The sequence below is a fragment of the Dendrobates tinctorius genome, unplaced genomic scaffold (assembly GCF_039654945.1).
Source record: "Dendrobates tinctorius isolate UK_male_01 unplaced genomic scaffold, ASM3965494v1 ptg000295l, whole genome shotgun sequence".
Lineage (NCBI taxonomy): Eukaryota > Metazoa > Chordata > Amphibia > Anura > Dendrobatidae > Dendrobates > Dendrobates tinctorius.
In genome coordinates, this window is record NW_027361962.1 from 982,572 (window position 1) to 998,427 (window position 15,856).

General features: G+C 44.6%; 1 protein-coding gene across 4 annotated transcripts in view; it reads right to left on the reverse strand.

Moving 5' to 3' along the window:
• Positions 1 to 4,887: 4,887 nt before the first annotated feature.
• Positions 4,888 to 15,856, reverse strand: part of LOC141073041 (uncharacterized) — a 102,654-nt gene continuing 91,685 nt past the window's right edge. For 2 of the 4 annotated variants that reach the window (XM_073560358.1, XM_073560357.1), the window contains one exon: positions 4,888 to 6,595. In XM_073560358.1, the coding sequence (XP_073416459.1) occupies positions 5,031 to 6,595 (1,565 nt within the window). In that variant the 3' untranslated portion in view covers positions 4,888 to 5,030. Of the gene's footprint in view, positions 6,596 to 7,338; positions 7,439 to 15,856 lie in introns of those variants that run through there. The other 2 variants (XM_073560359.1, XR_012226937.1) reach the window with 2 other exon arrangements.

Sequence of the window (15,856 nt, forward strand, 5' to 3'; positions counted from 1 at the left end):
TGTACAGTTTTGGGCACCGGTACTCAGGAAGGATATAATGGAACTAGAGCGAATACAAAGGAGGGCAACAAAATTAATAAAGGGGATGGGGGAACTACAATACCCAGAGATTAGCACAATTAGGATTAGTCTAGAAAAAAGATGACTGAGGGGCGATCTAATAACCATGTATAAGTACATAAGGGGACAATACAAATATCTCTCCGAGGATGGAGACCTCTGGTTGTCATGCCGACCCATAGGTGTCCCGCAATCATGTGACGGGGTCACCAATGGACAGGATTTACTACGCGCTTCTGGTAAGTGCGAGTTAAATGCCACTGTGGGGGCTCTGCTTACATTTTTGTGAAAGGCCCTAGCCCCCACAGTTGCATGGTCTCCTATGCTGTGGACTCCAGGAAAATGGCTGCCAGGGGCGACGCATGCGCAGATGGAGATCTTGGCACCAAGACTTCGGGAGATGAGATCTCAGAACTGAAAGTGTAAAAGTAATTTTTTTAAAAAGTCCTAAATTAAAAAATAAAAAATTCCCTAAAAAAGTATTTTTTCTGTATATAAAAAGCTATAAAAGTAAACATATTTAGTATCGCTGCATCCGCAATGACCCGCCCTATACAACTGTCCCACTAGTTAACCCATTTAGGGAACCCCTTAAAAAAAGAAAGCAAAAAGAAATGCTTTATCATTATACAGCCGATCATAAAGTGCAATAACGCGCAATCAAAAAGACGACTATAAATAGACATGGTACCACTGAAAACGTCATCTTATCCTGCAAAAAAATGAGCTGCCATACAGCATCATCAGCAAAAAAAATAAAAAAGTTATAGCTCGTAGAATAAAGCGATGCAAAAATAATTATTTTTTATATAAAATTGTTTTTATTGTATAAAAGCATCAAAACATGAAAAAATGATATAAATGAGGTATCGCAGTACTCATACTGACCCGAAGAATAAAACTCCTTTATCAATTTTACCACATGCGGAACGGTGTAAACGCCCCCTCAAACGAAACTCGCAAAATGCTGGTTTTTGTTCATTCTGCGTCCCAAAAATCGGAATAAAAAGCGATCAAAAAATGTCACGTTCCAGAAAATGATACCAATAGAAACGTCAACTCGTCCCGCAAAAAATAAGACCACACATGACTCTGTGGGTCAAAATATGGAAAAATTATAGCTCTCAAAATGTGGTGATGCAAAAACTATTTTTTTTACAATAAAAAGCGTCTTTTAGCATGTGACAGCTGCCAAACAAAAAAACCCACCATGTAGAGTAAATCAAACCCCCCTTTATCACCCCCTTAGTTAGGGAAAAATAATAAATTTAAAAAATCTATTTCCATTTTCCCATTAGGGTTAGGGGTGTGTGGGTGTTAGGGTTGGAGTTAGAATTGGGGGGTTTCCACTGTTTGGGCACATCAGGGGCTCTCCAAACGCAACATGGAATCTGATCTCAATTCCAGCCAATTCTGAGTTGAAAATTGTCAATTGGTGCTCCTTCCCTTCCAAGCTCTGCCATGCACCCAAACAGTGGTTTACCCCCACATATGGGGTATCAGCGTACTCAGGACAAATTGTACAACTTTTGGGGTCCAATTTCTCCTGTTTCCATTGGAAAAATAAAAAAAATTGGGGACTAAAAGATCATGTTTGTGGAAAAATTATGATTTTTTTATTTTCACGCCTGGGCGTTATAAACTTCTGTGAAGCACTTGGGAGATGAAAGTGCTCACCACACATCTAGTTAAGTTTCTAGGGCGGGTCTAGTTTCCAAAATAGGGTCACTTGTGGGGGATTTCCACTGTTTAGGCACATCAGGGGCTCTCCAAACGTGGCATGACACCCGCAGACCATTCCATCAAAGTCTGCATTCCGAAACGTCACTACTTCCCTTCTGAGCCCCTAAGTGTGCCCATACAGTAGTTTTCTCCCACATATGGGGTATCAGCGTACTCAGGACAAATTGGACAACAACTTTTGGGGTCGAATTTCACCTGTTACCCTTGGGAAAATAAAAAAATTGGGGACTAAAAGATCATGTTTGTGTATAAAACTATTCTTTTTATTTTCACGCCCGGGCGTTATAAACTTCTGTGAAGCATTTGGGGGTTCAAAGTGCTCACCACACAACTAGATAAGTTCCTTGGGGGGGGGTCTAGTTTCAACTGGGGGGTCTAGTTTCCACTGCTCAGGCACATCAGGGGCTCTACAAATGCGATACGGCGCCCGATGTCAATTCCAGCCAATTTTGCATCAAACGGCGCTCCTTCCCTTCCGAGCTCTGCTAAAACAGTGGTTTACCCCAATATATGGGGTATCTGTTTCCCTTGGGAAAATAAAAATTGGCAGTGAAAAAATCATTTTTGTGGAATAAATGATTTTTTAATTGCACGGCTGTACATTATAAACTTCTGTGAAGCCCTTGGGGGTTCAAAGTTGTCACCACATATCTAGATAGGTTCCTTGGGGGGGTCTAATTTCCAAAATGGGGTCACTTGTGGCGGGTTTTCCACTGTTTAGGCACATCAGGGGCTCTCCAAACGTGACATGGCGTCCGATCTCAATTCCAGCCAATTTTGTGTTGAGAAAGTCAAACGGCGCTACTTCCCTTCCGAGCTCTGCCATGCGCTAAAACAGTGGTCCCCCCCCCACATATCAGGTATCAGCGTACTCAGGACAAATTGCACAATAACAAAAGAGTCCTGATACTATCACTTAAAGGCCAAGTCTTAAAGCTTCCGACTAGATAGAACATGGACAGTAGCTTAATTGAGACTCCTGTTCCGAAACAAAAAAACACTAGGCCAATCCGAGCATAGCTGCTCCTCTGGCTAAGCCAAGTTGCAAATTAAGCTGGGACTGAGTTCTGAGACACAAGGACTCTCTAACCGGAGTCGAGGCTAGAAACACAAAGTGTGAAGTGCAAGGCCAGCAATACAAGGTACGATGCCCGAGGTCAAAGGCATTAAGCCAGAGGCACAAAGTCAGAAGCACAAGGCACAAAGCCAAAGGTACGAAACCACAAGGCATGAGGGGTGCAGAGGTGCTATGAGACACAGAAGCTAAAAGGCACCATGTGATGCTAAGAGGCACCCATGAGGCCCAAAGGTCTTGCGATCCACAATGAGGCCCTGAGACGCTATGAGGCCCAGAAGCACTATAAAACAGAGAGGCACCATGAGTTCCAGAGGCACTATCAAGCACAGACTAGGGTCACGCTTGTGAGACCGGACTCAGTTACATTTAAGAGAGCATTCAATCTGAATTTGGGATAAACCTCCACTGTGGGTGGTACATTTCAATTGTCCAATTAGCCCCACCTGAAGGAGCCAATTTAATGAGCTGCAGCTGGAGGGCAGTCTTCAGAGATAATGTGCTGTATTAACCCCATGTGTCCTCCTATGGATGGAGCAGTAATGCTGCATTATTGCAGATGTGCACAGGCTGGCTGTTGGTGGAGGGACCTCTACCCAGAGAGGTGTTGGCCTCGAACTGCTTGTCAATGAAAAAGAAGGCCGAGACCAACCAATTCCCCTGAGTCTGTCCTTTGACAATAAACAGGATAACATATTTTCTATCTAGGACCAACCTCTCAAGTGATACTCCCATGTTGGGACAAGAAAAATACTGGAAGGTGGAGGGGAGTGGGGCCCTTTAAGGCTGAGTTCACACGTGGCGTTTTTTTCGCGTTTCCGCGGCGGTTTTAACCGCGCGATTTTGCCGCGAAAAATAAGCATCCCATGCATTCCTATGGGATTCCGCAATGCTGTACTAATGCTGCGGTTTTTACCGCGGCGGAATCGCTTCGCGGTAAAAACCGCAGCATGCTCATTAATTTGCGGAATCGCGGCGATCCCGCACCCATAGGAATGCATTGTTCCGCTTACTTTCCGCATGTGGCTGTGCACACCATGCGGAAAGTAAGCAGAACATTTGCGGATGGTACCCACGGACCGGAGGAGAGGAGACTGTCCTCCGGGCTTTGGGTACCATATCCCTGTAAAAAATAGAATTATAAAATAAAAAATATTGTTATTCTTACCTTCCGGCGTCCCGCGCCGTCTTCCCGCTTCTCTTCACGCTCCCGTTCCCAGTAATCCTTTGCGAAAATGCCCGCGATGGCGTCCACTCTCGCGGGATCGCGAAGTCTCGCGGTCATCGCGAATTACCGCGAGACGTCGCCATCCCGCGAGAACTGACGTCATCGCGGGCATTTTCGCAAAGGATTACTGGGAACGGATGCGCGGGACGTCGGAGGGTAAGAATAACACCATTTTTTATTTTTTTTTTACATTTTATCTTTTACTACTGATGCTGCATAGGCGGCCTCAGTAGTAAAAAGTTGGTCACACTTGTCAAACACTATGTTTGACGAGTGTGACCAACCTGTCAATCAGTTCTCCAAGCGATGCTCCAGATCGCTTGGAGAACGCTAGCATTTTGCAAGCTAAATACGCTTGCAAAATGCTAGTTTTTCCGCGGGAAAATCGCGGGAATTTAAAAGGCGATTTTCCCGCGGACTGGAATTCCGGAATTCTCGCGGTAATTTCCGCGAGAGTTCCGGTACGTGTGCACTTAGCCTAACCTGTTCCATCAGAGGTTAAGGAAGGACAACCTCTTGGTGTGCTGTCCAAAGAGATGTACTAGAAAATAAGTTTTGTAAATTGCTCAAAAATAATGAAAACTGCTATACTTTTAACCTTTCTGACAAAATAAAAGGACATTTGAAGAATTATGGTGACATTATAAAACAGAAGGTAAATGTTACTTATTCAATTTTTGGGTATTATAACTATTTGGTTTATGGGTGTAAACAATGTTTGAACATTGCAAATTTTTCAGATTTTTTGTATTTTTTTTAATTTTAATAACTAAAAACAAAATATATTGATTTAAATTTATTACTAAAGTAGAATATAAAGTATCAAGAACAAGAAAAACCTCTCAGGCAACTGAGATAAGTTTAAAAATTCCATTGCTATTACCACAATAAAGATTTGAAAAATTGGGCTTGGTTACTAAAAGATTAAAATGGCTTAGTCCCAGTGTGACTTCTCTTCTGATGTAAAACAACATTGTGTTTGTTAGTAAAACATTTCCCACATTCGAAACATGAAAATGGCTTCTCTCCTGTGTGAATTCGCTCATGTCTAATAAGATGATATTTCTTATAAAAACGTTTTCCACATACTGAACATGAAAATTTCCTCTCTCTTGTGTGACATAGCTCATGTGTAACAAGAATTGATTTATCTGCAAAACATTTACCACATTCTAAACATGAAAATGGCTTCTCTCCGGTGTGACGTCTCTCATGCTTAACAAGACTTGTTTTGTTGGAAAAACATTTCCCACATTCTGAACATGAAAATGGTTTCTCTCCTGTGTGATTTCTCTGATGTACAACAAGACGTGATTTCTTAGTGAAACATTTGCCACATTCTGAACATGAAAATGGCTTCTCTCCTGTGTGATTTCTCTGATGTACAACAAGATGTGATTTGTAACCAAAACATTTGCCACATTCTAAACATGAAAATGGCTTCTCTCCTGTGTGATGTCTCTCATGGTCAAGAAGATTTGATTTCTGAGAAAAACATTTCCCACATTCTGAACATGAAAATGGCTTCTCTCCTGTGTGAATTCTCTGATGAACAACAAGTTGTGAATAGTCAGAAAAATATTTTCCACATTCTGAACATGAAAATGGCTTCTCTCCTGTGTGATGTCTCTCATGTCTAACAAGAAGTAATTTATAAGAAAAACATGTTCCACATTCTGAACAAGAAAATGGCTTCTCTCCTGTGTGAATTCTCTCATGTGCAGCAAGTTGTGATTTCATAGTAAAACATTTGCCACATTCTGAACATGAAAATGGCTTCTCTCCCGTGTGATGTCTCTCATGTCTAATAAGTTGAGATTTCTTATTAAAACATTTCCCACATTCAGAACATGAATACGGCTTCTCTCCTGTGTGATTTCTCTGATGTACAACAAGTTGTGATTTGCTAGCAAAACATTTTCCACATTCTGAACATGAAAATGGCTTCTCTCCTGTGTGATGTCTCTCATGTTCAAGAAGATTTGATTTCAGAGAAAAACATTTTCCACATTCTGAACATGAAAATGGCTTTTCTCCTGTGTGAATTCTCAGATGTACAACAAGTTGTGATTTGTCAGAAAAACATTTTCCACATTCTGAACATGAAAATGGTTTCTCTCCTGTGTGATTTCTCTCATGTCTAACAAGATGTGATTTGTTGGCAAAACATTTTCCACATTCTGAACATGAATACGGCTTTTCTCCGGTGTGAATTCGCTCATGTAGAACAAGACGTGATTTGTTAGCAAAACATTTTCCACATTCTGAACATGAAATTGGCTTCTTTCTTGTGGACGCGCTTTTATTTTCCACACTTTTATTTTGCTTAACAGTCTGTGATGAATTAGGAGATCGTTCTTTGCTTGGAAGGACTGAGGGTATATCTGAGATGTCGCCATGCTCTTCATATGTTTCTTGTTTGAAGCAATCATCTTCTGCTTTAATATACGAAGATATCAGATGTCTTTCGGAGCTGCAATTATACTCATCTGCAGAGAATAAAAGTGATTTGATTTTTGAACAAAACCTTAAAAATCATATTCATCTAAATACAAAAATTAAAAATTTAAGAAAAATGTATACATTTTCTAAGGTATGTAGTAACGCTTTATCATAAACTGACTAAAGTGTCATTTACATGATGTGAGTAATGCACAAAGAATCAATTGTACTAATGTTCCTTCCCAATCATTGCCGAGTGCAAAGATCAAACGTCAAAGAATAAACCATTTGTCAATGATCGCATATTTCATTATATTATATAGTTGTCGGCAGCGCATCCATTCTGTACATAGAAAATGTTCTGCAATAATAAAAATGCATGAGAGAACGGAAACAAACCATCGTTGCTGCATCACAATGAAGGCTAATAAGCCCCAATCAACTTCCTATATCATTATTATTATTATAGCGCCATTTATTCCATGGTGCTTTACATGTGAAAAGGGGTATACACAATATAAAACAAGTACAACAAACTTACAAGCCATGACTGGTACAGGAGGAGAGAGGACCCTGCCCGCAAGCGCTCACAACCTACAAGGGAATCAGTTATATTCTCTCTGCAGTCGCTCGCTTTCCGTCTTCAGGGAAAGTAGACGGTTGTAGCCGTCATCTCTCTCTGATCAGTGACTGTTACTGCTCCCTGGACTGCCTCAAAGTGGCTACGGAGAAAATATAACTTCATTTTCTCCCAGTAGCCGATCTTCCAGTAAAAAAGACAAACATGATTTAAATACTATTTACCTGCAGATTACCACTATATCTTTACAAAGACAGATAATGGCCCATAACAAGCACTGATGGATCATGTGGGAGCATTTTTCTTTTTTCTGTCTCCATAAAGAACAGATGAACATTTGGTCGAACTTTCAACTCTACAGAGGATTCGAGAGAGACATCGGACTATAGACTCGGGTATAGTTGTGTGTCTATACTAACAGCCTCTGGCCTGGACTGTTCTTGAATAATGAAAAATATTCCATATATTGCATACCTCGGTGTGTGATGTGAAACGTTTGTCTATTGCTCAGTGACTACCTTAAGTAGATCACTAGCACCCCAATTTTCATGTGACAGAGCCCAGGACACGCTCATCCTGTACCACTCATCTCAGGGGAAATGCTCAGGAGTCAGTGCTGTCAGGTGGAGTACATCTCACATGCTCCATGACAGCTACGTGCAGAGCGGAGGAGCCGTATGGTCGTGCATTAGGAAGTCATGGCAATGGCGCAAATATAAGGTTGGATAAGCTCAGGCATTATTCTGCTTTCTCTTATAATCTACTAGACTGTACACAAGTGGGTAAATTTGTTGGTATCCCTCTTTTAATAGAAAAACCCATAATGGTCACAGAAATAACTTGAAGTAATAATAAATAAAAAATCTACGAAAATGAATAAATGAAAGTTAGACATTGTTTTTCAACCATGCTTCCAAAAAAATTAAAAAAAAAAATAAAACTCATGAGATAGGCCTGGACAGAAATGATGGTACCCCTGAAAATAATGTGACAAAAGGGATATGTTAAATCGCGGTGTGTCCACTAATTAGCATCACAGGTGTCTACAATCTTGGAATCAGTGAGTGGCCTGTATAGCGGGATACAGATACTCACTGTGCTGTGTATCTGTGGCGCCCCTGAGGCTTCAGTCGCCACAGAGGTACTGCACCTTCTCCTAAGGTGTAGTGCCTCACCATCCAGGTAGGCTGGGAACTCCTTTCTGCATTCCAACACCTGCACTCCACACACAGGATAGTTCAGCAGGGACCCATCCATGCTTTATGCTGGAAAGGTCATAGGGTGCCTTTTGTGGTCCCTGGCTTCGCAACACGATAGGTGCTGGGGAGGCGGGTGGAGTTAGATATAAAAGAGTGGGAAGAGTGAGAGTTAGTGGTTAGTTGGTTAGAGAACAGAGAAGATGGGTGTCTGAGGGACATGCTGCAGCAGGTCACAGTGATCTGGGCTGCTGGCACGAAAAATACCAGAGAAAGACTGATAAGATTGATAACCTAACCTTCCATAAGAGAGATAGAACAGATCGGAACGAAGGAGAATAGAAGGACGGTGGGAAGCAGGTTGAGAAAGAGAGAGAACCCTTCCAGTCCAGAGAGCGCAAAGGCCGGGGCCCGGTCCCCGAGGTTGATTGGATCTTTATGTCCGGCAACAGACACCAGAGGAGTAGTGAGCCGCTAATGCCTTGCTCCCATCATAGACTTGGGACACAACAACAACCGAATAGAGAGCCGGGACGCAGTGAGGAGTCCCCGAAGCAGGCTACAGCTGTCTGTCATACAAGTAAAGACTAGGAACACCTAGAGAGAGGCATTCCAGGGTAACTAAGTACTGGAGTGCTTCGCACCTAAAGGCGCATTGGAGGAGTCGTTCAGTAAGGTACATGTTGGCGGAGTGTGGAGGGGAGAATGCTAACCTGCCTGGAGGTTGGCTGGAGCCCTGACCTGGAGAACACAGTACGGAGGCAGGCAGTTGAGTGAACTGCAAACAGTGAGTAAAGTTTTGGAACCGCATACTCTGGTGTCCTCCAGTTATTCCCGCACCACTACACCTGGGTACCAGCCTCCATACCATTCTGCGCCTCTCCTCATCCATTGCACCTACACTGCTCTGGGACTACAGCTCCACCTGTGGGGAGCTATACCATCTCTGCTGCACTACACCATATTTTGATCTTTTCTAGTGATTGGGATTCCCATGTGGAACATGTCCGGACTGTGTTTCGGATTTTGAGGGAGAATTCCCTGTTTGTTAAGGGATCGAAAAGTCTCTTTGGTGTACAGAGGATTTCATTTTTGGGATTTATCTTATCTCCTTCGACTATTGAAATGGACCCGGCCAAGGTACAGGCCATTTATGATTGGGTTCAGCCTACTTCTTTGAAGGCTCTTCAGAAGTTCTTGGGTTTTGCTAATTTCTATCGTAAATTTATAGGTAATTTTTCTAGTATTGTCAAACCACTGACTGATCTGACCAAGAAGGGAGCTGATGTGCTGAATTGGTCTCCTGAGGCGGTCTCAGCATTTCAGGAGCTTAAGCGGAGGTTTACTTCAGCTCCAGTTTTACGGCAACCTGATGTCTCACTTCCATTTCAAGTGGAGGTAGACGCTTCTGAGATTGGTGCAGGAGCTGTTTTGTCCCAAAAAGACCCTGTGACTTCTAAGATGAATCCCTGTGCCTTCTTTTCTCGAAAGTTCTTCCCATCTGAACGCAACTATGACGTGGGGAATCGGGAATTGTTAGCCATGAAATGGGCATTTAAGAGTGGAGACATTGGTTGGAGGGAGCTAGACATCAATTTGTGGTCCTCACCGATCACAAGAATCTGACTTATCTGGAGTCGGCCAAACGCTTGAATCCTAGACAGGCTAGATGGGCCTTGTTTTTCACGCGTTTTAATTTTGTGGTCGCTTTTCTTCCGGGCACTAAGAATGTTAAGGCAGACACCCTTTCTAGGAGTTTCTTTGCTGATTCTCTTAATATGACCGAGCCTACTACTATCCTAGGTGAGAGGGGTAGTTCTTTCTGCCATTTCACCCGATTTGAGATGCGCCCTGGAGGAATTTCAGGAGGATAAACCTGAGCGTTGCCCTATGGGAAGATTGTATGTTCCGGACCAGTGGAGAAAGAGAGTGATGTCTGAAGTCCACTGCACCGCATTGGCTGGTCATCTAGGTATTTTTGGTACCAGAGATTTGGTGAGTCGGTCGTTTTGTGGCCTGCCTTATCTCGTGATGTCAGGAATTTTGTACAGTCCTGTGGGACTTGTTCTCCGTCTAAACCCTGTTCTCTTTCTAGTGGGTTGCTGATGCCCCTGCCGGTGCCCAAGAGGCCATGGACCCATATCTCAATGGATTTTATTTCTGATCTTCCTGTCTCTCAGAGAATGACTGTTATCTGGGTAATTTGTGATAGATTTTCGAAGATGGTCCATCTTGTACCACTCCCAAAGTTGCCATCTTCCGCTGAGTTGGTACCCTTGTTTTTACAACAGGTGGTTCGGTTACACGGGATTCCTGAGAACATTGTGTCTGATAAAGGGGTCCAGTTTGTTTCCAGATTTTGGAAAGTCTTTTGTTCCAATCTGGGAATTCAGTTGTCCTTCTCCTCTGCATTTCATCCCCAGACCAATGGGCAGACTGAGAGAACAAACCAGACCCTGGAGTCTTATTTAAGATGTTTTATATCTGCTGATCAAGATGATTGGGTCTCATTTTTGCCCTTGGCCAAATTTGCGCTGAACAATAGAGCTAGTTCTGCCACCTTGATGTCACCCTTTTTCTGTAATTTTGGGTTTCATCCTCGATTCTCTTCAGGGCAAGTGGAATCTTCGGCCTGTTCAGGTGTGGACACTGTGGTTGCTAGAATGCAGCAGATATGGGACCAAGTGGTGGATAAGTTGTCACTCTCTCAGGAAAAGGCCCAGCGTTTTTCCAACCGGCATAGGACCGTTGGTCCCCGGTTTAGAATGGGTGATATGGTTTGGTTGTCATCTAAGAATATTCCTATGAAAGTTGCATCTCCAAAATTTAAGCCAAGATTTATTGGACCTTATATGATTTTGGAGATTCTTAATCCTGTTTCTTTTCGACTGGCTCTTCCAGTTACGTTCAAAATCCATAACGTATTTCACAAATCACTGTTGAAGAGGTTTGTTGAGCCAGTAGTTCCTGTGGCGGCACCTCCTGACCCTGTGTTGGTTAAAGGCAATGTGGAATATGAGGTGGAGAAAATATTGGATTCTCGTTTTGTTAGACGGAGACTCCAGTATTTGATCAAATGGAAGGGTTATGGCCAGGAGGATAATTCTTGGGTCTCTGCCTCTGATATTCATGCCAATAAATTGGTTCGTGGTTTTCACCGGGCCCATCCTGATCGGCCTGGTGGCATGGATGAGGGTTCGGTGACCCATCCTCAAGGGGGGGGTACCTGTTATGAGCTCATTTTCTGCTCCACCAGTTGAGAGTTCCCCTTCCATTCTCCCTCTGGTGGTGACAGGAGGTAGAGAGGTTGGTTTAAGTGGTAGTGATTTGCCACCTGGTGAGGAAGATAACGATTGGATCTCTGGAGGATCAAAATGGATATAAGACAGCCGACATCTCAAGATAAGTTTGTTTTTTTTGCTAATGTTCACACTTGCTCTTGTTGGTCATTTCAGTTTTTTGTGTGGTCGGCCAGCCCGGCTGGGCTGTGCTGAATTTCCACACTTATTTGCCAAATTGTCTTTTTTTTTGTCCCTTATTAGATTGGCCTCTTTTTGCTCTGTCTCAGAATATTTCAGAGTGCTGATATAGTGGAAGAAGTCTAGTGACTTCAGGGTTAATTTTGTTATCAGTTGTGTTGGACATTTTGTAGGGTTTTCTGGCAGATTGCAGACAGTTTCTTTCCTGTCCTTTCTAGTTAGTTTGGCCTCATCGTTTGCTCAGCCCATTTTCCTGCCTTTGTTTGTGTTTTCATCTGGTTTAACCGTCAATACATGTGGGGGGCTGTCTCTCCTTTGGGGTCTAATCTGGGGCCGTTAGTTTTCCTCTTCTCCTACTTTAGGCTTATTTATAGTTCTCCGGTTGTGACGAGGCGCCTAGGACCACCGTAGGAATGCTCCACGACTGCTGCTAGTTGCGTGTTAGGATCAGGGGTCTGCTGTCTGCATAGTTACCAACCTCTTTGGTTTGCTGAGACTTAGCTTGTTTGTTTTTTATTTCCTCCTCGGCTACCCGTTCATAACAGAGGGGCAGAGGAAGCCAGTGGCGAGCAGAAGGGCGGAGCAAGACGAAGAACGCCAGAACGCCATTTTGGAGAACAAGGGAAGGAGGCCTGCGGAGCGCGGGGAAGTGCAAGTCCCCGGCGCCATGGCTGACGGCTCCAACCCGAACTCCGGAATGAACCGCCAGCAATTAGAAGATGAAATCGCTGAACTGACTACCCGTCTGCAGCTACGAAGAGAAGCGCTGGAGAAGCTGAGACGGCAGCGGGGCCTACACCAGCGGTACCACCCTCTCCATCGGTACCCATTGCTACCGCACTGGACTGTCCCCGGGCAGCGCTGACCTGCACATCTACCCTGACCGTGCGGTTGAGCACCACCTGCCCGAAGAAGTTATCGGAGGACCCGGGAGTGGAAGCGGAGCTCCCGCCTGGACCTGACGCGGCTGCGCCGGTCCCCACAGAGACCCCTGTGGATCCAGAACCCACAATGGCTCCTTTATCACCTGCACCGGAGCCGAGGCCGCACCGTCGGGAGACCTCAGGTATGTCCGGTGCCCCTTCCCCACAGAAGACCTGGGGTTGCCCCACCATTGCAACGGCCGGCCAGGTTGTGTTAGACCTGGTCTGGGACCGGGAAGCCAGTCCCCGGGGGGAGATACTGGAACCCCCAACGGTGGCACCGCAGGCCCCAGTAGGCCAAAGCAGGTCCCGGGAGGGGCAGAATGAGGCCTATTGCCGAGCCACCATTAAAAAGCTGGCAGATGAGTAGCGGGAGCAGAGGAGATTGGCTGTCCTGGGCCCGGATTTGAGCAGGAAAGAGAGGACCCGTGCTGGGCATTACATTACAGTTCCCAGGATGCCGCAGGATGAGGGCAGGTCCTTAACGTCAATTGAGAATGGGGGTTTGGATTTACTGCAGACCCCAAGAGGATAAGTGACTTATTCTTTAATCGGAGGGACGTTGAATCCCACTTGCCTAAAGGACACCCTAAAAGAGACCTGCAGCCTGGGGAGTATGTGACCTTTACCCGGCATGAGGGACTCAGGGGATGGTACGCCCTGAATGTACGACGTATCCCTGCAGAGTTCATCGAGAGGTACCTGCCATCAAGACCAGTCAATGCTCCATCCACCGGTACCCCACAGACTGCTCAGGTACCTGTTTCCAAGAACCAGGCTGCTAATGCATCACCTCCAGTTTGGCAGCCCATACCAAAGATCTCTGGCTTGACACCGTTGGAAGAGGAGTACCTGCGGATTGCTAATGACTACCTTGAATCTGATAGCCACTAAGAAATAGAATTACAAAATTTCTCGTTACCCAGGAGGGTTTGTTGCACCAGTTGTGCCTTTTGTTCATCATGTTGCCCAGTTTTTGATTGGCAGCGTTGTTTTTGAAATGGAACTGTAGAGATCATAGACGCTGATTGATCCAAAAACTTTTATTGCTTTTATTGTAAATAGTTGCACCTCTTTAGGTGCCCTTTCTTGGTTTTACATATGAAGACACTTTGCGAAGATAATGTTTTTTTTTTTGCATGGACACTTTACGAAGAACAATGTCTACCTCAAGGGACACTGCAAGATATCCCGGCTGGGAGCAGTGTTCAGCACCTTACAAGAATTTTGAATGTTTTATGATAACGTATTTGATAATGTTGTGTCTTATGAAAAGTAAATGTCTTTTATAGAATATTTGATACAGAGAATTAGAAAAGTTTTGAGATAGAATGTGAGAATTGAATAAAGACTGAAGAATTGAAAGTGACAGGTGACAGGCCAAGAGTAGATGGTCAGTGTCTTGCGTCCAGTAGAAAGAGAAAAAGAAAAAGAATAATTGATAGAAAATGTACTAAAGAAAATGTGTTGAGTATAGCACTTTGAATTAAGAATTGCACTTAAGTAAATTTTTGATACTAAGATAGGAAGTTAACCTGTTTGTAACGCTTAAGAAATGTGCCTCCTACATTAGGAAGATTAGATAAGTATTGTTGAATAGCATTTAAAAATTTTTGTGTGTTCCTGTATTATACCTTTTGTTGTCTTACAGCCCGCGAACGTGCTGTGTTTAACGGGGGGGGTATGTGGCGCCCCTGAAGCTTCAGTCACCACAGAGGTACTGCACCTTCTCCTAAGGTGTAGTGCCCCACCATCCAGGTAGGCTGGGAACTCCTTTCCGCTTTCCAACACCTGCACTCCACACACAGGATAGTTCAGCAGGGACCCATCCATGCTTTATGCTGGAAAGGTCATAGGGTGCCTTTTGTGGTCCCTGGCTTTGTAACACGAGAGGTGCTGGGGAGGCGGGTGGAGTTAGATATAAAAGAGTGGGAAGAATGAGCGTTAGTGGTTAGTTGGTTAGAGGAGAGAGAAGATGGGTGTTTGAGGGACGTGCTGCAGCAGGTCCCAGTGATCTGGTCTGCTGGCACGAGAAGGACCAGAGAAAGAGACTGATAACCTAACCTTCCATAAGAGAGATAGAACGGATCAGAATGAAGGAGAATAGAAGGACGGTGGGAAGCAGGTTGAGAAAGAGAGAGAACCCTTCCAGTCCAGAGAGAGCAAAGGCCGGGGCCCGGTCCCCGAGGTTGATTGGATCTTTATGTCCGACAACAGACACTGGAGGAGTAGTGAGCCGCTAACGCCTTGCTCCCATCATAGACTTGGGACACAACAGCAACCGAATAGAGAGCCGGGATGCAGTGAGGAGTCCCCGAAGCAGGCTACAGCTGTCTGTCATACAAGTAAAGACTAGGAACACCTAGAGAGAGGCATTCCAGGGTAACTAAGTACTGGAGTGCTTCGCACCTAAAGGCGCATTGGAGGAGTCGTTCAGTAAGGTACATGTTGGCGGAGTGTAGAGGGGAGAATCCTATCCTACCTGGAGGTTGGCTGGAGCCCTGACCTGGAGAACACAGTGCGGAGGCAGGCAGTTGTGTGAACTGCAAACAGTGAGTAAAGCTTTGGAACCGCATACTCTGGTGTCCTTCAGTTATTCCCGCACCACTACACCTGGGTACCAGCCTCCATACCATTCTGCGCCTCTCCTCATCCATTGCACCTACACTGCCCTGGGACTACAGCTCCACCTGTGGGGAGTTATACCATCTCTGCTGCACCACACCATCAGTCCCAGCGGATCTGTATGCAGCGTTGGCTTACCATCTTACTTGCCAAACACCACGGGTGGCGTCACGAACTGTTCATATAAACTTTAACACCATTAACATCACCACCATTGATATTGGGCGCCCAGGGCCACGGACCGGGTCACAGCTGCTGTGACACATTCCCGCCTCGACACCGGCCCGGTACCGAGTACCCCGTTGCCCTGAGTGTGCGAGGGCGACCCATATCACACTCAACATGGACCAGAGGAAAAGAAGGAAAAAGTTGTCTCAGGAGATTAGAAAGAAAATTATAGACAAACATGTTAAGGTAAAAGTTATAAGACCATCTCCAAGCAGGTTGATGTTCCTGTGCCTAGTTACACATATTCAGAAATTTAAGCTCCATGGGACTGTAGCCG